Source organism: Athene cunicularia (assembly GCF_003259725.1).
Source record: "Athene cunicularia isolate RWA chromosome 14 unlocalized genomic scaffold, athCun1 chr14_part1, whole genome shotgun sequence".
NCBI classification, from domain to species: Eukaryota; Metazoa; Chordata; class Aves; order Strigiformes; family Strigidae; genus Athene; species Athene cunicularia.
The window spans coordinates 3,989,637-4,013,793 of NW_020799118.1; the positions used below are offsets into that span (position 1 = coordinate 3,989,637).

General features: G+C 37.9%; 2 protein-coding genes across 2 annotated transcripts in view; both read right to left on the reverse strand.

Moving 5' to 3' along the window:
• The window catches only part of LOC113485739, a 37,468-nt gene extending 35,874 nt beyond the window's left edge, over positions 1-1,594 (reverse strand). Inside the window, exons 1-2 of the mRNA XM_026859138.1 lie at positions 1,184-1,594; positions 246-602 (exon numbers count right to left, since the gene is read on the reverse strand). Of these exons, the coding sequence (XP_026714939.1) occupies positions 246-602; positions 1,184-1,594 (768 nt within the window). The remainder of the gene's footprint in view (positions 1-245; positions 603-1,183) is intronic.
• A 1,138-nt stretch (positions 1,595-2,732) lies between these two features.
• Positions 2,733-24,157, reverse strand: part of LOC113485740 — a 59,650-nt gene continuing 38,225 nt past the window's right edge. Inside the window, exons 24-41 of the mRNA XM_026859139.1 lie at positions 23,203-23,383; positions 21,968-22,123; positions 19,868-20,001; positions 18,711-18,869; positions 17,400-17,580; positions 15,385-15,596; positions 13,622-13,810; positions 12,662-12,801; positions 11,100-11,262; positions 10,903-10,989; positions 10,271-10,405; positions 9,760-9,879; positions 8,756-8,973; positions 6,799-6,992; positions 5,847-6,149; positions 4,838-5,067; positions 3,630-3,791; positions 2,733-2,825 (exon numbers count right to left, since the gene is read on the reverse strand). Of these exons, the coding sequence (XP_026714940.1) occupies positions 2,733-2,825; positions 3,630-3,791; positions 4,838-5,067; positions 5,847-6,149; positions 6,799-6,992; positions 8,756-8,973; positions 9,760-9,879; positions 10,271-10,405; positions 10,903-10,989; positions 11,100-11,262; positions 12,662-12,801; positions 13,622-13,810; positions 15,385-15,596; positions 17,400-17,580; positions 18,711-18,869; positions 19,868-20,001; positions 21,968-22,123; positions 23,203-23,383 (3,057 nt within the window). The remainder of the gene's footprint in view (positions 2,826-3,629; positions 3,792-4,837; positions 5,068-5,846; positions 6,150-6,798; positions 6,993-8,755; positions 8,974-9,759; positions 9,880-10,270; positions 10,406-10,902; positions 10,990-11,099; positions 11,263-12,661; positions 12,802-13,621; positions 13,811-15,384; positions 15,597-17,399; positions 17,581-18,710; positions 18,870-19,867; positions 20,002-21,967; positions 22,124-23,202; positions 23,384-24,157) is intronic.

Here is a 24,157-nt window from a genome sequence, read left to right on the forward strand (position 1 = left end):
AAACTGCTGTTCAGCCTTAGAGGGCAGTCTTGGTCTGCAAAGGCAACAAGCAGCAAACTGAACTAATCTCAGCCTACAGAGAACACCTATGAACAGGATACATCCGAGCTTTCTTTGCCTAATGCCGTAAGACAGGCATATGTCTTTAGAGTGGTTTTCCAACACTCAGACATTGTTATTTTAGCTAAAACCCTATATTCCCTGCATTTATGCCAAATCTCCCTTTAAAACCCTCCAAGAGCTACCTGCAGAAGCTGACATTCTGTTTCTGTTTCCAGTGTCCATTCAGTTTTATTCTGAGTATAGAGATCTCCTCTAGCCTTAAGTTTGCATTTGCCAGCCTGCAGCAACAAAATGCCCTCAGTGGTGGAGTCTGTGCCTGCAGATAACAGGACAGAGTTTTCAAAAGGCAACCCAAGCTGACTCAGCCAGTGAACTGAATGCCTGAGCATCCCTTGGAGTGTATATTCGTGTTCGCAGGAAGTGTCTATCTGCACATCAACCGTTCTGCCATCACAGTGGAGGTTCATTAACAAGCCAACATTGCAGCTGTTCTGTCGAAATGAGCCCCCAAAGGCTACAGCATGAGGCAATCCCATCCTCTGCAACAGAAAAAGATTACGTTGTTTAAAGCACACAAGATGAAACAACTGCCTAATTTGTTTCTAATTAATGAAAAAGCATTTCTTTCTGAACCAAAATGCTTTTGGAAAGGACCACACAAGACAGCTTGTTTCACAGAGAAATCAGAAATTTATCTTTGGAACTAGAGAAAAAGAAACCAAAAATAAATGGTAAGGGAAGAAAATAAAAATCCTACAACCTTTTTCTAATCACTGTAGAAGAAAAAAGTTTGTAACCCCAAAGAAAACCTCCAAAATTTCAAACAGAAAGGACATGCTTTTCATTAGACTCTAGGACAGAAGTTTATTTTAATTAAAAAGCTATTATTAAGCAACTATTTCATGGCAATAGCAGTAACATCTACTATTTTATTACTCCAAATTCTCCTCTTCAAATACACGCTCTCTGCAAGTGCTCTAACTCACTGCTCTGCCAGAACAATTTTAATGACCAAATCTGTCCTCTCAATAAAGAACTGTGTCAGGAGAGAGTTCTCTGAGACTCATAATGATCTGAAATACACAGATATAATGCCGTACAGAAAACAATCTAGGCTTACCTCTAGACTGACGCACTTGTTTCTAAAAGTAAGTACCCATTCTGTGTCTGTTTCATTGCTTGCCATGCTCACTTCTCCATCAGCGTTTATACTGCAAGGCCCAAGGACAACACCAAGCCTGCCCTTATACTTGTCACCTCTCATGGCTGACACCTTCACTTGGTTCTCTCTGGCAATCCCCAGAGACTGAAGCAAAGGCAAAGAATGCTGGAAGTGAATTTCTAAATGAGGCTGGATGTTAGGGGTGGCGTTGAGTTGCAGGCAGGCAAACATGTCATGGAAAGAAACACGTCCAAAGAAGATGACAGTAAAGTTGCTGGTAAACACTGACCCATTCAGAGAAACTCTTGCTGGAGTCTGAAAAGTTACAGGAAGAACTGTTGTCAAGTTTGTTTTTCCGTCAGGAAGCATGCTCACATTACTAAAAGAGAACTATTTCCCTACTACCCTGACACCAGTTTGTATTCATCCCACATATTTACAAATGCATAAACAAATGGAGACATGGCCTAAAATCTTTATTTTACAGTTACATAATAAAAATAACAGAAAAATCCCAACTCCACAACTCTGTCAAAACAATTACTAATACCAGAAAAATCAACTGCTATTGGTTTTACTGTCATCACTTCTGGTTTTACTATAAGTAAACAGAGGGAAGAACTGAAATGCATTTGTCTTTTTTGTCATTAGAACATACATGGGAATCAGAGTCTCCATGATTACTGTCTTTCCAGAGACAAACGTAATCTTCTGTAATGTCACTCACAGGAGACTTTTTAAACACTTTCTTAAGAATATGTCAGATTATAAAGTTTCTTTCTCGAACAGTTCAAGAGCCACAGGGACTTTCACAAACAAATAGTTAGATAGAAAGAGCAGAAAATAGAGTAAAAAGTGAACTGCAAAATTCTCAGCTCGTGCCTCCTGTGCTCCCTTGTCCAGCTCACATCAGGCTGGCTGTTCAATAACAGAACAAGACCATTTATAGTGAGTTCAGTTCTAACTGGCAGAAGATACAGTTTGGAGACTTCAGTCAGAAACATTAATGTGACGCTTGCCTTTTGCCTGGTGCACACCTCTCACCACCTGATATTAGTTTTCTGATAGGTGTAAGTTCTTGCACTGAGCCCTAAAGCAGCACAACTCGATTGTTTGCTGTAGGACACAGCAGTATCACCTTTAACATTGGACCCGTTGGGCCCATAAACATCTCTTACCTCTCCTCTGTATTGTGCACATGGTGCACAACTGTGCACTAATGATGTAAATCTGTATCACTTGGTTGCAAGTTTGTTGACAATTCTGATTCAGAATAAACAACCCACTGCATAATGGTGAAACTGAGTGCAACCTTCCCCACAGCCTTGTACAGTTTTTGATGAAGTAATCTGATCTGTTTGAATCCGTGAATATTAAGGGAGTGAAAACATCTGAAAGTATGTGCAAAACTTCCAGCTACCTCAAATCCATTTCTACATCTCTGACACCTTTCAGTACTTAAGATTCCCTTAGTGGTAGTGAAGACAGTATGTTGTTGTCTGCAGAGTCATGAAGCCAGTACCTCAAAATGTTGAAGTGCAATTGCTCCATTGCAAAGGCCAGAAAGTTGTTTGTCAGCAGATTCTCCACTGCAAGCAACCTGTTGGCATTATCAACAAAGCACATTCAGAGCATGAAGAAAAGCAGAGAGCACTACAATAGAAAGGAGTGAGCTAAAAGGCTGCTTTCAGGATAAAAAGCATGAAGACACTGAAACATAGCTTTAAGATTAAAGGTTAGAGATCAGTTTCAAAAAGATAAACAGTTTAGTGATCTGAGGCTAAATGACGCCTCGTCTTGCATTATCATACCAAAATATTATCAGCAAAAAGACAGAGGAATATCTTCAAACAGTAGGAAACCATTACTTGATAGACAGAACTATTTTTGATACTCTGGCTTTTGATTTTGACAGGAGATGGGGGTATTTCTTATGTTTGGCACAGAAAATACTCCTGTCACAAGCAGACATTCAGTGTTTCAAATGCCATCAGCCATGTCCCCTGCTGCAGAAAGTGAAGTCCTTGGGGAGTGCTGTTGGCTGTATGAAAACTACTGCCATTATTCTTCACTCTGCTGTCAGTACCACTGCACCCACAAACAGCTCTGCGATCCACCTGCAAACCCTGCTCTAGCAAGATGGAAAACCCGGGACTGCTCTTACTGTGCCTGGGCCAACACCCACTCCAGTTTCATGACACAGATGTTTTGTTATCCACCACATCTTGAAAACCTGCTCTTTATTGTTAAGCAAACAATTTTTAGGCTTTCTGTACCTGCCTGGTTTGACAAAATCCCCTCTCCATTCCGATCTGCTAGCTTGCTCTCAAGTAGTAAATCTGAACAGTTGAGAATGCAGAGCAGGCAGCTACCAAGTACACCGTCTATTAGGATTTCTGCTAACCTCTAGTACACGCGGAACAATGTCCATCAGTCCTCCCACATCATGGTGAAGTGAAAGAGAAATTTCCATAGCACTGCCAGTGGTTTTCTTCTCTATTTCAATTTTGAGTTGTTCCATTTCCACTGTGGTTGTTATCCCTGCAGCAATCTTTTTGGTGAAATTCTATGCACAGAAGAAACCAAATCATGGAAGGAAACAAACAACCACCTCTCATTAACGACTGACAAAGAGAGAGAGTCTGTTTCACCATGCTTAAACATCACAGCCTGCGCGAGGGCAGCAGCACTGGTAAAATAAAAGTGCAAATTCATCAAAGAGGCTCCATTTCAAAAAGAGATTTCCAATTCTGCTAGATCTTCTGAACACTGTGTACCAATAATTCCTTCTGGCTCCAAAACATGTTGAGAGCATTCAGTACCCTAGAGGATTTGGGTCCTAAGGCATACATGATTAAAGCACTGAAACTTTGAGTAAGCAGGGCAAGGGAAACTGCATAGAGTTCTTCCTCCTCTCACCTCTGTGTCTCACTGTACCACAGTGGCTGAACCCACCACAACATGTTACTGTATTAGTGACTTGAGCCTTCTCGCATATGTTTGAACAAGCAAAATATTTGAATCCTTCTTTTATGGAAGGACAAGTGGAGATGTAAAAGATCTATATGTTGTTCAGAGATCTACAGCAGAAATGCAGATAGAGAGAAGAGTGGCAAGCAACACAGTACCAGGAAACATGATCCGTGACACTTCTGTGGGTAGAAATTTCCAAATGGAAAACCATGCTAAACCCTCTTCTTGCTCTTTAGCAGACATCCAAAGGATGACATCAGAATTAGTTAAACCCAGTACCAGATGCAATGCAGTACCTAGGCTCACTCACACTGATAGCGACATATATTAGGCCAGCCTGTCCACTTCCCATTTATAGGGGAAAACCAAAATTGGACAAGACTCCTGTTCCATATGCAGCAAAACACCTCACATAAATGAGAACTGAACTAGCATCTCATTTAGTCTAGATTCAGCTCCAGGACTTCAGATAACAGGTACACAGCATGACAAGAAGCCAGAAAACACCTTTCTTTCACATAGGAGTTTAGTACAACCCAAAAATGCAGATGCTTTTGCAATAAAGTACACAGGAATAACCTACAGTTATTAGAAATGCTTCTGCCAGAAATTAAATAATCACAGGCACACTCTTCTTACCTCATAATAGCCAGCAGCTTCCACAATAAAAGGGATCCCATGTTTCTTTATCTTTGAGATGTTGTGCTTTAAACTCGCAGATAGCTGGGATTTATGAGGCTCTGTTGGCATTCTGTGACCTCCAAACACAGCAGCAATCCTTTCACTGCCACTCTGCAGGGCTATAGTGATGGTCTGATTTCTTGGGCCGTGGTCACACATGGCAGTGAGAATGCCATCCAAGGGCAATCCTACTGACAGGGAAGACAGCAAAATGAACAAAATACTTCTGGGTTGTGATTGTAAAATACAGAAAAGATGTATTACAGATAAAGAAAAGCCTTCTATAGCTTTTGATAAGACAGACTTTTTTAAAAGTGCAACCATCCAGTTAGCTGCACTTACTGATATTTATAGTAAGAAAGGATATTACCTACCATATGAAAATCGTATTGAAAAAGGATTGTTAAATTAAAATGTGGCAGACGCTTTGAAAGTCAAGGATTTTTCTTAATAAGGGATGTCAGTGGGTACTGTGTTCAACTCCAGTAGTCAGCTGTTAGAAAGTTTCAAACCAGACTTCTTCAGTCCAAAGGGGCAAAGGCAATCTACCCATTCAAAATTATTGATAACTTCAGTTCATGAAAACCCTTGGTTTTGCTTAGGAAACAACACTTGGCATATTTTAGTCTTCAGTGTGATTTACTCAATGACTTTCAATGTTTCAATTCTGGCCCAAATCAAAAGAGGCATAAAAATATATTCAGAGGAACTGAGCAGCATGCAGGAATGCAGATGTAGGAGAGAAATCATTTACTCTGAAGTAGTTCAAAGAACTTTTAAATAATTTCGTATCCATTTTATTGTATTTTCTCAACAGTATTAGAAAAAATGTTGCTAAGACTGGATCACATTTTGTTCTGGTGTAAGCAAAAGCAACTCAGCTATTTTCACTGGTCTGCACTCATTTAGATAAATTCAGCTTGACACCGTGTTACACCACACCATCAAGCAGCAGTTTTCTTCATACCTGCATTTTTTAAAAAGCTGATATTATGTGTGAAAGTCCCACTGACTCTGCTGTGCCCATGACTCATGATATTGGAAAAATCTACAGAAAGGGCTTTCTCATCCACCTGGAAGACAGCTAGCCCCCTTTTCATCTCTTTACTCAGCTCCAGGTGTCCTTTCAGTTTTGCCTCCATTGGGATTGCCTGACTGCCATTCTGAAACACAGCAAAAGTGATATTGCGTACGGTGGTATTCCCAAACACATTTCTGTTCCTGAGATGGAGTCCATACAGTGTTCTGTTGACCATCACACTGATGTTACCTGTAACAGGCAGAAATATTACTGTGGAGAGAGTCCTTTAGGACAGAAATAACCAGAGTTTTATAAGCAACATATAAATTAACAATTAATTTAATACCAGGAGGAAATAAAAGAATTTCCATTTATTATTATAGATAATGTAGCCTAATCTAGAGAGCAAATCCAGTATTGTTGAGAGAGTTTCTCTACTAGTAGAAGTGTCTGTGTTTAAAACAAAGCACATAATACTATTTCTGGCTGCTCGTGCCTTTAAGCCATGGACTACACTGCACTGCCTTCTGAAGGAAAATTTAGAGGGACTATGACCTATACTTGTGTAACTTCAGGCTAAACAATCCCTCTGAAGCTGTGCAGTGACCTACTCCACCCATGGAGCCATTCAGAAGAGTAAGGGCCTCAAGCCAGCCCCACCTCATTTTAGAAGACCTGCATAGAAAAGATGCCACCCACCTTCAATCAATAAAAATATGAAAACTACGAAACACTGTTATTTCACCAAAAAGTTGTTTCAACCCAATGACCAACAGTTCATTTTGCAAGCTAAACACTCTCTTCTGAATTATACACAGTTCAGTAAGGAATACATTAAAATTACAAAGCTTCCTTAGATAGCTGCAGACTTAGCAGCAAAACGCAAAATAAAAAGTACCATCATGAATGTTGTTTTTGCACTTCAGTAATCCATTCAGAGAAAGAAGATGAGGTATGGCCTTTAATCCAGCAAATGTGTGTTGGACTCTTCCACTTAGGGACAAAACAAAACCAACTTTCTGCTCCTTGGCTCCCATGAAATCCATGCAAAGCCTGTTTTCATTAAGCTTCATCTCAGAAGATATCCAAAGTCTAAAAAGAGATAAAAATTGCTAGTATCTTATTATTATGCTTAATTCATGACTGTCAAGACAACCCCCTCTGAGTAAGGCAGGATCAATGAGAGCAGGGTGCTCAGGAGCACGTGTGGTCAGTTTCTGAGTATCTCCAAGTACAGAGACTTCACAGACTTTGTGGGCACTTGTTCCAGTGTTGTGATTCAGTGAAACAGATGCCTCGCACTAAGTACATGCTATTCACCAGAGGTTTATAAAACTACTCAGTTAAACTGCTCAGTAAAGCCTCACAGATTGGCAGACTAATTTTTCCAATTGACTGGATGCTTTTGTTATGATCCCGAATAAAAGAAAATGATAGAGTTGGACAGAGTTCGAGTTGGAAATTAACTTTTCTCTGTCACAATATGAAATCTGTCTTCAGTGCTGATTTAAAAGCAGCATTGAGAATTCAGCTTAAACAATAATTTTAAATGCCACCACCATTTGAGTTTGGTAAATGAACCGACAATTATTTCTTTGTATCTTGGCCCCGAGTTGAACAGTATTGGAGAAACACAGCACAGCTTTTTAGGGAAACCTGCTGGAGCAACAAGAAACTCAATTTTTAGTGTTTCAAGTATAAGATTGAGATAGAATTTTCACATTGTCTTCAACAAACTGTCCATTGAAATGTTGGATTTTCTAGACCCAAGTATACTACACAAAATACTTAAAAGTGAGGCAATCATCTTTTCATATTGTTAGGCATCCCTCCTACAAATCGGAACCCTCTTGAAAGACTGATGATGAGCAAAACCTCAGTGAAAATCCACTTGATGTGAAGAACTGAACTACATAATTCAGGGAAGTAAGATTCATTTCATCAGTCAGCCACTGAAGTCTGTACAGACTGCATCTTTTTACCAATTCCCCAGAAATATTCAATCTTTTATTTTTCTCTCTTTTTTTCCCAGTAAAATAAATCTCAAATAAATTGTCATTGCAGAAATTTTAAATGTTCTATTTTATGTCCTGTGAAGCGAGCTGCAATAAATGGCTCTGTTACAGCCTACCCCAGTATTTAAACAAATGAATGTACTATTGGAAGCCCAGAGCTGCAAGCAAGCTGCAGAAACACATGAAATATCTTTCTTGAACATTTTATATTATTTCTTCTTTTACTAGTACATCTAATGAGCTTCAACTAAACTGTAGTAATTTCTGATTTAACTCTGTCTCCTCATTCTCTTGAACCCATCCAACTCCTGAACCTGTAAACACTAGGACCTCTACAAAAACATCAACTCTTCACTGCATACTTCTGTATTTGTGAAATTTGAAAAATCAGCTGGAAGACAGCTGAAACTCAGCGGGGGCAAATTTCTACTTCCCATCCCTACCACCTCAGAGCTTTCCACTGTACTTAATAAAACTATAATAAACACTAGGAGGTGCCCTCTTCCACTGGCATGGCTTATAAATATTAGTTCTTTACTTCTGAGAGAACAAACAAGGGGTGGGGGGGAAACAATAACTGCTGATCGAAAATCCGATATAACACTACCCCCTGTTCATCCAAGTTATCTCCATACAAAGTCCTAGGAAAGCAACTAGAACACATTAATGTAACTTATTTTACCGACTTATGAAACACAAAGAGCAAAAGTATTTCAGGGAATAGCACATGAAATGGCATTTGCTCAGTGGCTTCTGCTGCAGCTATATGCAGTTACATTTAAATATGTATCACAGAACACTCTTCAGCTCCTCTATTGTCCAAGATTCTGATTTCTCTACCTTGATGGAAGTACTTTGCCCATGAGCTGTAACTGTATTGATTCTGGGTTTGTCAGGATTGTCTGATGGAGGAAAGCTCTCAATTCCACAGCTCTGGCATTCTTCCTGTTTTCATTGTTCATATCAATCTCCAGCAGGAACATGTCCCTTCCATTGGAATGAAGGTAAAGAGAGCCATTCAAATTGCTCTCACCATAACTCTTCAGGGCTGCCTGGGCCTACACATAGAGAAAACAAAGAACAGGACGTTAAGGATCTCAAATCTTCATACAGAATACTGAAACATCAGTTTAAGGAGTAAGACTGCAGACTACAAGTTGGCCCTGGGAAAAAGCAGAAGGGAGAAGCAGAGGGGGAAGGGTGTTTCTAGTTTATGTCTTTGTCTCTCACTATCTAACTCTTCTTTTATTTGGCAATAAATTAAATTAATTTTGCCCATGTTAACTCCATTTTGACCATAAAATTAATGGGAAAGTGATTGCCCTATCTTTACCCCAACCTACGACACAGGATAAAATTAATCCAAGAGAAAGAACCTTTTGAATTGGTAATGAAAACTGCAGATGACACGTCATTTTGCATATAGGACTGTCACCATGCTAGAGCTTTCAACAAAACATTACAAACTACGTCAAATTTTAAGTACAATTTAACTTGACTTTCAGAGTTTTCTGAATTTCAGCCAAAACATAAGCCACCTATTCCAAGTGCATGTAGCCATCTAGCCAGAACAAACTCTAATCATAAAAAGTTAACTGTTTCCCTAACAATTTACACCTCTTAACTACACTCACTCAATCCTGTGTAAGTTGACCAGCTTTGTAGTACATACACACATTTGTGTTCCCATGCTTGAAAGTAGTTGCAAAGCAATTTATAGCACGAAGTTAAACAGGTCCCAGGTTAATATGTATTCCTAACACATGCAACAAGCAAAAGACTCAGCACAGGTCTGAGTGTATGAAGTGCAAAAGCAACAAGACTATAATAATCATGGAACTGACCTGTGAAGACATGTTCTTGTTGATGATGGCTTTTATGCTCACACCATAGTCGAAGTGTTCCAATTTAGTCTGCCTGGAAAACAGCTCCCCACTTAGGCCCACTGCTTGTGGAAACTCAAGCTATTTGGCAAAGTAAAATGTAAACATAATCACTGCATTCCCATCAATTGCCTCATGTGATTTGATGTCTGAACTTTTAGCACGAAGTAGAGGATGTATATAAGCAAATGTGTGTATAAAATTTAACCAATTTTATCCAACACCACTGAAAATTAAAAAAAATGCAGTAAAAAAAAGTATAAAAATGAAAGATTGGTGTGTTTCTCACAAGACATTATTGATACAGACTATGATTTGAACTGCTGAGGTACCCTGGGTCTTTGTCAGGGCCAGGACTTTATTGAATTAGGAAGTTTACAACCATGAATCAATTATAATTCTAAGGACAATGCTCTAAAAACAGCCACCAAGACATAAAAAATAAAACACCATAAATGAAAACCACCAGTACCTGGAATGAATGTGTCATATCCATGTGTAGAAGGTGTCTAAAATCTGCCTCACTGGATTTGTTCTGGTATCTCCCTAGAAAGCTGAAAACATCTTCCTTACTGACCTTCAAGGTAGTCTCAAGCTCATGCTCTGCCTACGTGTTAAGAACATGAATAAGTGAATTGCATTGAGCACTAACCCCATATATTATGAAAGATGAGAGAAGTCATCCCTACATATTACAAAAAATAGAAGAGTTGTGAGCTGTTACACTGTGGCTCAGGAATGAAAAATGAGCAAAGCACAAAAAGAATAACTGCATTTGGTAAGATACACCTAGGTAAGAATGAGAACATTGAATCCATTCCTTCCAGTACTTGTTATTATTAATAATATTCATGCATAATAATATTTAAAAAAATAATATATTAGGTATTATTATCATATATTGCTACACAATATATTATTATATAAAACACTGTATTAGGGAGGCACTAACCACATCATTGCTCTCTGAACTTTCTGCTTGTAACATTTACATGGTGAGGAACTAAAGACCTATAGCAAGTTAGGTCTGAAAAGACAATAAACTCCAAATAAACAGGTAATTAATCTCTCCTTCTAACTGAATTTAACAGGAAATATACTCACATTTTGGTGACTTTGAGTTAAAATGCATATTTCAACATCTTTGGGGAAAAGGCTGTAGTTATAAGGATGGGTTAACCCAGCACAAATCTAAAAAAAAGTTTGTGAGGAAATGCAAAGAACATAAGATATATACAGTAAATCACTCATTTGCTGGCTTTTTTGGAGTGCCAGATTAAGAAAATTCTTGTATAACTCACATACGGGTTTTCAGGTTGGTAACCAAGTGTCAGAGTTTGAACTGTTTCCTTCACCTCATTTATCAAAACTTTTGTTTCCAAGAAATAGTGCTTTTGCTTTTTGTCAACAGTAAATGTCTCCTGTAGAAGGAAGCTCTGCAAAATGGGCACTTTAAAAGGATGTCTGGAAAAAAAACCAAGGAATAAACAAAGTGTATAAGATTTTAATAGACAACTACAAAAAGAAATCATGCATGGTTCAACTTCAACTCCGAAATGTTCAGTTGCAGATACCATCAGGGTGTCAGGTACAGAAGGGACACACAGGACCAGGACCTCTAAGAAATTACTAGAGCATAATAACAACTTCATGCAAACTACAGATTTACCAGGATTTCTGATACAGCCTTTCCATCCTGGATTCAGGAAAGGCTTGGAAGAGCATGGGACAGGGTGACACTCTAAAATTCTGACACGCATAACCAGTACATACACTATATATCTGCATAGCCAAGACTTTCAAATAGGGACAGTGTCCAAAAGCTTATGGCAGCTTTGAATATCTCACCTATCAACCACATTTTATGTTTTCTGTAGAAACAGTATCTACATGCCAGGAATCCTATGCAACAGATGTTCAGCCACTACATAGTTTGGATCAGTTTACTACTTCAGTGTAACGTTTTATGGACTTTATTAAATATTTCTGCACATTTACTTAGTTGGATGTCTTGGAAAAATGCATTAACTTTTATAAGCAGACATTGGACTCCCTTTATGCGTGTTAGGATATCTGGTACAGCTCTTCATTCTTCATTTATGTATTTTTTCCATTACTGAAAAGGCATCCTGTAGTTTTTCAGCTATCTCCAAGATGTGCAGGGGCTCCTAAGGAAGCCTGTGCACTCCTGTTGAACCTACTATGCCTTAAGAAAGCTGAGATGTCCCCAGAGACAATACAGATGTCTTAAGTCTGAGCACATATTTTTACCAAGGCCTTCAAGCTGTGCTTCAATAATGGGTAATGAAGAAAGAAATTTCAGACAGCCAACATCTAGAAGCAGTGCAGTCATTCTCATCAGGAAATGGAAACGTGTTCCAAAATCTAAACAAGACCATTTGTTATGTGTTTTAAGAGGGATGCTTTTGGCTTTAGGATGGCTATGTTATTCCTGAGGATAGAAAAAAGGCATCTGGATGGCACAGAGGATCAGATCTGGATTTTGGAACTTCTCAGCATTTCAACGTTTGGACACACCATCAATCCTGCTATTTTCATGAAAGGAGGCTATATGCTCCGTACAGTTGCCAACAAACATGTTGCCACAGTATGCATGGCCTGTTCCCTATGACAGCTTTGCTCACTACCATTTTAATAAGGAAGGCAAAAGCTAATAGATGCAAATAACCAGCCCATAAAGCTGGTGTGTTTGAGCAGGTTCAGAGAGCCAGATGGGAGGAAGCACAGGCTTTGTGCATGCGGCACTTCCACTCTGTAAAGCTCAGAATGTTTTCTGAGAGCATGAAGATGTACATTTAATTTAGGCCAACGCATTCTTTAGAGACAGAAATGACTACTGAACCTGAAATGGAGAGTTGCACGTTTTTGATAGAGCATCTTCTCCTTCTTCAGCTCTTCTATCTGACCTTCAAACTGCAGCATGACAGGTGGACTTCTATAAGCTCTCCATACAGTGTTCACAGAAAAGTTTGTCTTCTTAGGCTGTACTCAAATCATGTGACCAGAAGGGGAAAAGACAACTGCATCAGATTTACTGCATTCATATTCAGGAATGTCAATATAGAAACCGCACTGTTCAACAGGCTGCAGCAAGACAGTCATTGAACAGATCAACCCCTTTCTGCTTCAGTTTAAATCCTGATCTCCATTTATGCCCTATAATTAATCCCTTGAGTGTAATCTATTTGCAATACGAGCAAACTTTAACACTGGTACCAGTACATCTACATACAAAAATGGATTAGATTTTCCAAGCATGGAATTCTATGACTAGAAAAGCACTTCTTGTTTTAAGACATCCTGCAAGAAACTGACCAAAGAAACTTATCAAAGTATCTTTTGCTGTTTACCATTCCTGTACTGCAGACATCAAGCAAAGCAAAAATAATTTTGAGATTGAAAATTATGTAGAGGCTAAAATAGCATATAAACCCAGGCTGTTACTCTGCTCACTACTTGGCAAGATATTTTAATTCTCCAAGACAGCAGAATCTTCCACACCTGCCTTACTTACATCTGCATCAAAACATAAGTAATCACATCTACAGCTCTCTTTCTAGCCAAGTAGTTTCTCTTTGTCCCCTCCTCGCTGACTTTCTGTCTGTAGTTGGCCTCCCAAACAGGTGAGAAGTACTCAAAACTACACCACACAAGTTTTTGTTCGTTTTCTCTTTGGACAGAAATAGAAGCAGCACTAGAAGTGTTAAAGTTTCAACACTAGCAATAACATCTCTCAGAAAGGTGGCAGACCTGAAAAACACAGTGCTGAGTCAAAGAAATTGCATTTGTATTTCTTTCTTACCATTGGCAGATTCTGATAGCTGGCTGTGAAGTTAAATTCATGTTTTGTACACTTTATCTTAAAGCACAGAAACTTGGCTTGCTCATTATTCTCCAAAAGAATCTCATTCTTCACAAGGCGATTCCACAGAGATATCATTTCACTGTAGCTATGCAGAACATTCCTCCCAAGATGATTATATGTGGATGCCTAAAAAACGAAGACGAAGACATTAGTCTGGCTGAGTTAGGACAGACAGGATCCTATTGTGCCAGCAGCACAACACAGTGGGGAAAAGAACACATTTTCTTGGAGACAATCATTACAAGAACTATTAGAAATAGTGTGCCAGCTTTTCCATTATCAAACTATTTTGAATTGCCATAAAGATCTCAAAGTTTATTTTATCCCCTCTAGCAAGAGAAAGAAAAAAACTACATAGTTGAAAAGAAAATAGCTGATGAACATTTTTTTCTCATTCAAGAACGTTTCTCACAATCCTCCACACTGTGCCTGAACCAGCAGTGATCTAAACAAGGGAAAGCTGCAGTTCAGAATAAACACCTTAAACATAAACCTGTTAAAGATTTAGACAACTGCAGTGGATTATAAAAGAAAAGAAAAAATTCCAGGCTCTCATCTCATTTATACAGAAGCAGGTAAGAAGTTAAGCTTTTTCAAGACAATTCCACACTTTGCATAGTGGCAGAGGTTTATCATTTTGCTAATAAATACCCAGCAACTCTGATGAAATCAGTTTTAAACGTCTATAGCATAGCAGAGTCTAAAATAAATTAGGAGGAAGCTTAGAATCCATAGACTCAGGGCACACTGATTCCACCCAATGGATATTTAATAATTTTACAGAAAGTAAAAGAATTCCAGTATAAAAGACAGAAGACTACACATTGAGAACCTGCTATTGAAGGGTCTTTCACAGGTTTTTGAGAGGCTGGAGTCACTCTCTAAGTCACAACAAAAGAAATCAGCAAAAACACCTCAGTGGCAAAGGTGTTGTTTTTCAAGATCAGAACTCTAACATTAATGGAGGTCCAAATACTCACGGAGAATTTTTACAAACCATATCAAGAGGCAGCAAGTGCTATGAACTACATGACAGTCCATTGAGCAGGATACTCTCCAGGAAGAGGCGGGTTACATTCTTCTCAGGCAGAGGATGCCTTTAAATCTAGTGCCTCAAATTTAGGTGAATGCTGTAATCACTGGGCTCTTAGTTTAGAATTTTCGCTATTGTTCTTCCTACTTTTAGAATGAAAGACACTCACAGCTATTTCATAAAACTAAGGAACAAGTTTTAAACATTTCTTACATGATGATCCAATTTTCCTACTTCCTGAAACTGTTAGCTCATGGGGCTGGGTGAGGGGGTGGCAGGCAGAGGAGAGAACTTCAAAATAGTAATCACTATTTGTACACTCCTAGGCAGAACTCTGCCATCACGTATTTGGGCTTTGTGTAGGGAGTGATGGACTCAGATTCCCAAGAGGGGCAGCCGTGGTGACCCTAACATTTTTCTAAAGCTAATAAAGAGATCCTTGCTGTGCTGATTTGGCTGCCCCAGAGGAAGACTAGCTCATCGTTCAAGCACAGAAAACAGATGAACATCGGTATTTCAAGATCTTATCTGCACACAGTGCTCAAACAAGCTACTTCACACAGCAGGCTGAACAAGTGTTATTTCAGTATGATGACGGTTCTGTTGGGTATCTATCACTAAGCTCTCTCATCAAAGCTGTACACTACAGGAATATCATATTACTAACCTGCAGGTATGTAGTAGCTGGCGTGTAAATGTGAACTTTCCCTTCCTTTTCATTGCCTTGATCTTTATAGAACAGTTCCACTACGAGATTCTTAATGGAGAGAGCTTTTCCAGTTGTCAGCTTCATAGTCAATAAATAAGTAGAATGCTGAGGCTGATGTAGTTTGTGGGCTGCATATAGATATAGCCATGGGGTGTCTATATTTAATCCACCTGGAAGGAACACATATTAAAGCTAGCAGAAAAGTGAGATTTTAAGCTACCTGGATTCTAACTCCATAACAAAGCTGTTAAGATGTCGGGGTTCTGGAATGAGGCTAAAATGGTACTATCAACCTGCTCTCTTCCAATCGCCAAAATCTCTGGATGGCACAAAATGAAATTAATGTCCTTCACTAGCGTAACATACTGCATAGTGTAACACATATGGAGGTTTGCTAATAAATGGAAATTTATGAAGTCCAGTACCAAACGACACCAGGAAAAGTTTCTACTGCCTGACCTGCAACAAAATATGAAATCTTTACCTGAACTGTAAGTCTGTAACCATTATTCACATAATTACAATAATGACTTTTAATCAAAGCAGTTCTGACATATGTCAACACAGAAATTCAACACTGCAATAAATACATTTTGAATAAGATTTATAGGTTGTTTTGGAAACTAGTTAATAGCTCAGAATGTTTATATCTGACAAGCTGCTGAAATTTCACTATCAGACTGTTGAAATTTTGCTGGTTATTTATCAGATTACACCAGTCACTCATTGTGATACAGTTCAGTAACTCACGATTATTTTATGACAGACACCCACAAAGTCATCTCCAAATTTTTAAAACTTCACAATTAATCTAACCTTAGTTTGTTGCACCTTAATAAGCAGAAAAACATCTATTAATTCAGTCCACTGTATCAAGCCAGCTGTTTTGCATTAATAAGGATCCAAGTTTTTGCACATATGGTGCATACTAGACTTGAAAAATATGTATCTCAACAGCAAATCTACACACTGAACCAATCATTGCACTGATTTATACAGCTTCATTCCCTAAAGCACAAATGTAAGTGGCATTCAATCCATCTTAAGAACCAAATGTCAGAAAACTGATTTTTGGCACACCATTGGTAACTTAACCCCTATTTGAGAAAGAATTCTAAAAATGTAAAATACAGCTTATAAAGGCCTACTCCTTGCTGTACTTTATGAAGCAAAAGGTCTAAGATAAATGTGATTTTAAAAAAATATCCATATATATACACAGGTGTTTAATTTATAGCTTAAAATACACCATTAGAATTCTGCTCAGTGTCCCATTTTCTAATGTTCTTAAAACAAACTTTCTAAAGATTTTTTTTTTTTTTAAAACATGCTACACTTCTTGGCCAGTTATCTCAGTCAAAAGCTAACAAGACATTACTGGTCTACATGAGGAGCATGGCTATCAGACAGAGGTATCCCCCTCTGCACAGTACAGGAGAGTTTACATCTGTCACACTGGATCTGGTTTTGGAGCATCCTGATCCAGATAGATGGTGAGAAACCAGAAAGGCTACAGCAGAGGGCTGCCATGATGATAAAGGGCAAAGACAAAAGGACCTGTGACAAGAAGAGCAGGAGCTGGGCTTATTTAGTCTGGCAAAGGAACAGAGGAGTCTAATAGCTGCCTACAGCAGGAACACAAACCCGTCCAGGGAGGCAGGCAAGGGACAATGGCCACAAACTGCACTTTGAGCGACTAAGGAATTGCTGGAAGAGGCTAGCCAGCTAGGCTGTGGAAAGTTGGAGATTTTGAAAACTCCACTAGACAGAACCACAGCAGATGTGATCTACTGTTAAGAACAGTCCTAATTTGAGCAGGAAGCTGGTCTAGATAATCTCCAGAGTCCGTCTCTTCCAACCAATATTTCTATGATTCTGTTACAGCCCCGCAAAACTACCTCACAAAATCTCAGCAGCAACTTTCAGTGCCTGCTTTTCTAATCCCAGACTGGAAATACTTTGTGGAACTTCACCTTCCCAGTTCTTCAGGCCACTTCTGGATGTGTCTTTCCACTGCAGCCCAGCCACAAATGGCACGTGGTCATTATACTGCACCTCGAACTTGGTGTTGCTCTGCAAATAAGCTTGAGAGTTGTGTGAGTGCTGCAGCTGGGTTCTATAATTCACCTGTTTTTCCAGGACTTGCACGGTAAACTGGAAAACAAGTGAAACAAATTTAAATAAAAACAGGATCACATCTTCCAGGCTGTCCAAGCCAACACACACATCCACACATAACAGCAAGAAGGTCAAAGCTAGTGCCTCTGCTCGGCACGTTTGCCATTCACTTTATAGCTTTTCATGCATGCTGACCAATTACAGATAATACGCATTTGTTACATCTACTGGGGATTCAAAAAGGAAAACTTCCACTATTTTTTAGACCTTTTACTTTCTAGGGAAAAAAACCCATCATTCTAGGTCAGTCTATGCTGGGATCACAGATAAATTCTATGCTTACAGGTGCTCCTTATGGAAATAGAATAATGACAGCCCATCTCAGAAAACTATTACTTAGTCTAAGACAGTAACAGAGAAGACCTGCAACTTCTAAAAAATAGCACAAAAATTTATAGTTGTAGTTTCTGTAGCTTCTCTAAGAACTTTTATCTACAGATAAGAACTTTTATCTACAGATAACTCTAAGAACTGTTATCTACAAAAGATAACAGGGTATGCCAATATAAATAATTATTTTATTTCTTTTTGTAGCCCATTGAAGATGCTTCAAAAGAAGGCACAGCCCCTCTCTGAGGCTTTTAATTATACTTTACCATATGGAAAAACTTTCTGCTGATTCAGGGTAGAAATCAATTTATAACAGAAAACACCAAAGAAATAAACAAAAAAATGAACGTCTGCTCTTAGCTGAGCTACTGTATTCCATACCAACTTCCACCTAAATGCTGTAATATTCTGAGTTATTACAATCTGCACTCTCCTTCCACATTGTGTGAGCAAAGCAATTTTCATAAAACTCTGAGATCATTTTATATGTGCAAACTGCAAAAAACTCATACCACATTACACCCAAATGTTTTTAGTATTTGAAAAAACCATCTACTGGCTATCCCTTGTTCATTTTAATGTCAGTGATCTCTATGAGCCTGGGTTAAGACCGTACCTAACTCAGACTTATTAGGTCTCAATATCTGACATATTTTTAATACATAACACAGAAAAAAAAAAAAAGTCTTAATAAATAAATTAATCCCAAACTTTTTCTTAGTTTGCCTGTTAAATATTTTGAAGTGAAGGTCTTACTGTTCAATAATCATGACTACCTCCATGAAATAGTTGACTAGAGATGAACTGGAACTGTTCTTAAATGCCTGGCTGATCAACAGTTTCTTCTTGTTGTTTATTTCATCCCAGTGTTTCCCATAGTTCACTTCCATCTGCGAGGAAAGCCAAGATGCACTCGCTTCATGTTTCAGGTGAACCTGAAGAACAGAAATTCACCTTTTTCCTGTAAACCATGCCTTCCCTTCTATTCACTGCTGTTAACAGTCTGCAGAAATATTCCCAAGTAGCAAGCAAGACTAAAACAGAAAGGGCTGGCTAATTTTCCAAACAGAAATCACATTCCATCAAAAATACAAATTCAGTGTACAAAACCCAAAACTTTTAGTGTATGTACTGCCAGTCAAATTGCTTTTCTTAAAAGCTAAGGTGATGGGACTCAGGTACTCCTGGTGGACTGCTTCACATGGATTCACTGTGCAGCTGCAAAGCCTGGAAAGATCTTGCTCCATGGGAAATACTAACACTTCTTGGCTTCAGTCCAATTTGGACCAAAAGCAAATCTGAAAGGATACACAAATTCCCTTTAATTCAGAAGCTTATTTTTTTCAGACAGCTTTCTGTCCTGCAGCAAATACCTAGTATTAAAGGTGATTTGCCTTTAAGAAGACCTTTGTCTTTGTGCCATCTGTAAAGGACAAAATTTTAAACAGATCTGCTTTCCTACATGAAAGGGTCACACAGACTGAAATTTCTAAGAAAGTATATAAATCTAAACCAGAATATAAAATATTTTTAAATGCCTTACTTTCCAGACACAACTTCTGATGAATAAGCAGAGTTCCTGACTTTTAGTTACAAGGATAGAACAAGATAAATCATAAACTTACTAATACTATTGTTTTATTTCTAACAAAATTTTTAACAACAAACATTCTGCAGAAGTTGTGTGATTTAATACCTGAAAAAATTCAACACTGGAGAGTTCCATCACTTATAGCTGTAATGGACTGCACGAATTAGCAACTTAACTAGGTATCATTGTCTACACAGAAAGTGAAGAGAAACAAGATGAGAAGAAAAAGATTGATCCAAAAATGACAATCTTGGGCATCGCTTGGTTTAAGCCTCTCAGTACCTGAGTTACACAAGGGTACTCAGCACACAAGTAAGTGCGTGCTTTGGTCAGTATCTTTACCTTGTGATTATAGGTCGGAGTCTGCACACAGTGAAATTCATGCCCAGTATCAAGTTTGTACACGCCGTGTGCACCTGTCTCCACTTTAATCTTTTGTCGCATACCGCATTCATGATGAAGATTTTTTGCCTCTCCTGTTCAAGTTAAATCACAAAGTTACCTACTCAAATAAATCAAAAGTAAACTTTCAAAGTATTAATAGTATAAATCTTGTGCTGGCTTCAAGGTTTCTAGTTTTCAAAAACATTAAAGTGAGATTTGTATATTTTTACAGATGTATATTTGAATCCAAAGAAAAGCACACATTTAAAGAACTTGCATTTAAGAACAGTGCATTTATATTTGCTAGGTAAGTGAATTACATCTATGAAACTGAAAACACTTTTTACTTTTTCCAACAGTAAAGTAAAAGACAAGGAGATATTTTATTCCTGTAAAAGGCCTGGCAGTATGTTCTCCAGTCTAAGAGTATGACCAAAGTTTGTGAAGATTGGTACCAATACCGGCACAACTCCATTAAAATGAACTTCAGCTCAAGAATTATCTTCACTATCTGTTCAAGATCTAGACACATTTTACCGACGACAGCGTTGTTGCCAAAGCACTGTTTCTGACACCTAAACTTATTTTCCTGCTATACGTATGTCCAACCTAACAGCAATCAATAGCTCTGCACTTCTGACTCCAGACATGCTGTACATGCAAATAATTAGTAAAACTTTCGAAAAAATGTGTTAGGCATTGCAAATTTTTATTTTTTTCCACAAGCTGTACTACAAATGAAAAACCTAGGAACAGCCATGTTACAGGCTTTACATATAAGAGTTTGGGCCTCTGTTTACTCTATTAAAATTTAAGATGTTTCTAAGTTCAGACAATTGGAAACAGCTGGTTTGTACTAAGAATGGAATGAAAATGATCCCATGACTTAGGCCAATTTTGTTTAAGAAAAGCAAAGGCTCTTCTTGGATGTTTACCATATTTCCATGTTCTTTCACTCACTTTTTCTTCAGAAATGATAGATAGATAAATAAATAAATAAATAAATTTTTAAAAGCAGGCACTAAGTTTATTGCTTATATGGAATTTACTTGTGTGAAGTAAAAGCACTACAAACTAATCATGATCAATCTTTGCAGCCTTCTTGGGGGGTCTCACAATATTTTATGATTTTCTGTTACCACTCAGCTCCTGACATTATGATATTACATGACATTGCATCTTAAACAGAAAAAAATAATGAACTTCTAGCCCTTCTGGTCACTGAAATAAAGCTTAAAATAATGAATCTGAAGTTTCAAACATTAATTTTTTGCCTTTTTTTTTTTTTTTTAAATCCAGTATTCTACAAGGAATCACTTCCCTACCACTTTAGGTAGAACAGTTGCCAAATTGGGTTTATATCAAAACATGACTTAAGCTGTAAGTATATAACTTTATAATTACATAGCTATACATCATCTAATACTGTTATAAGTGTTCAGGTATGTTTCTGTTTGTGCATATAAAATACTCTGATCAGCATGTCATTTTTAGCAAAATTATGGGGTCGTACCTGCGTTGGCTTAAGAAAACTTTTCTACTCATATTCCTACATACTCTTTCTGAATGTGCAACATACTTTATATAAACAATCACCCTATAATGCTTATCATGACTAGCTACTCAATAGTTACTAGTTACTCAATACCTTGATATAGTTGTACCAATGTTCACCTGCTTTGTCCAGTAAATTAACACACAGTTCACACACTGCAGCCAGAACACAGCCAACTGTTTCCTAGAAACAGTTCCTCATATTTTTAAGTGTGCAACCATTCATTTTGTATAAATAACTGAGAACACAAATTAACTTGAAGCATTCCCACTGAAAAAGTGATTTTTTTAATCAAATGTTGGACATGCTTGTAGAAAGCACATGCAGACTCAAAGAGTAAAGTTTATCCAAGTGAAAAGAGAAACTTGTCCTAGGTTTCAGATCATAGTTTTAAAAATCAGCTGAAATCCTTCTTGTTAAGAGTGTCCTAAACATACAGGCAAATAACTTGCAGAAAAATGAGACAAACAGAATGCTTTTACTTTCACTGTTGTTCACTGTACCTAGGAGTCCGTATTTTATCCTCAAACCATGAGACCACAATCCCTCACGTTGCTGGAGAAGACCAATGATGTGAACTCCAAGAACACCTGGAAGGTAAGTCTCCCCTTCCAATGAATATTGTCTCAGCTTATCATCAACCTTCTTCTCCAGAAATGCTACAAAAAGAGTAGAAGTGATTATGAAGTGGTAGAACATGAAGTTACTTCAGCTTGTAAAAGGAATACTACAGTGGGGAAAACACAAATCTGTTCAATCTCATCCCATGTAACTGAGGAACCTCATGAGGAACAATCTTGTGTAGTAAACAAAAAGACAGAGCTGGACCTTCAGTCGTCTTTCTCCAACTCCATCTACAGCCTGTAGTTCTCATTTCTCAGATACTGCTTAAAGTTTAGGGAAATTAATCCAGTCTAAGCTGCTTCTAAAAGGAAATAAATTCCAACAGACTGATCTCTTAATTAACTAAGACCTAACTTGTGAACATGTGTAAATTTACTTCTACATTGTCACAGCAAGGTTGTGGCTTTGCAAGAGAATTGGTGCAGCCTAGTTCTCAGGGCATAACAGTTTGAAATTGGACCACAATCGTTTTTAGATGCAATCCATGCAAAAGCTAAGAATGAAGATTTCACCAAAAGATGATCTCCCACAAACTAAACTGGCATTCTCCATTCCTTTAAAGGCAGTTTGCTTTGAAAATACTGTGCAATCCTATGACATTTCAATGTCTTTGCCACATGGGGAGTACAGTAAGAAATATTAAGGAAAAAAGGAGAGCCCTAGACTTAAATTACTGGTTTATTCCACTGTATTAATCAACCTTTTAATGAATTGATGCTATATGAATAAGAAAACAAATCATTTTTAGAACAAGAGGTCTTAAGAGACATTTAGCTACACATATGTGTCTCTGCATTGTTTTGTACCAAGAAAAGTGAAACAGAATATTCTAAGAGCTGTTACTGTTTTGGCGATTTTTTTTCTAAGTGACTCCTTACATCTTATTTCCTCCACACTCTTCAACAGTAATTAAAAGCAGACTTAAAAAAAAAATATTTATAATTCTTATTATTCCAAAATACATTATTACTAATTTATCAAGGATAATAATTTCATAAAGCAGTCTTACTGATTTGAAAGAAACTTTGGAAATATGTCTCCAAAACCAGGCAACCTTAATGTATAAGGGCTCAAGAACTTCCATTTATATGGTGAATACTTATTGTCCTCTAACCTGAAAGAAATGCAGCATCCTTCAACAAATTATTCAGCGATACTGAAAAAGCTATCTTCTTGCCAAGTTGTTTAGTGATGTTTCCTGACAGAATGATAGGACTGCTTTGCTTTACCAGCTTCACCTCCAGTTGGGTCATGTATCTCTGCTCTCCACTCAATGTCTGCAAATCTGTCATTCCCTAGAACAAAGAAATTAAAACCCCAAAATCAAACCCAAACTGCTCAACAGTACAAACTTCCTAAGTTTTGAGAAAGCAATAGTATAGTCTTGGCCATTTCAGAAATTAAATGAGAGGAGAAAGAAAAGAGACTTTTTTTCTGTACACCCAACAACGCCTCTTCCACCTCCCCAAACCATAAAACTCACCGTTAGTAAATAAGTGGGAGGAAGGATGGATTTGTTTTTCCACTTGTACAAAAATCACAGTGGCATGAGATGCTATTTCCTTCACCTCCTGCTGGCTTCAGTAGTAACTGAAATCTTTAATAATATTACAGTACTGAGCCAAAGAATAATATGGTGTTGCTGAAAATATTGGCAGTCTCACAGCGGTAACTAGATTTAGATTGGACTAGATGCAAAAGAAACAATCTGCAACACTAAATAGTGTTTAGGTTCATGAGAAACATCCAAAAAGTCTATTGAGATATTACTGTAGAAAAAAAGTAATCTGTTAAATAATGTGCTCACTGCAGGAAAACACAGTATTAGAAACCAACTGGCTTTGGAGGCCCACATAAGACATGGCATCCTACTCTGGGTATCAATTGCATAATGAAAAAATTGTTCAAGTCCTGGAATAAAAACAAAAATGTCAGTAGAGTTTCAGTGATAAACTCCCACCTCCATCTTTGTTTGCTTTTTCATTTCAGAGTTCAAACACTGGCATTCTCCTGCTTATTCCCCAGTGCTCTAAGAAATCCACAATTTCTGTGATGTGAAGAACAGTATC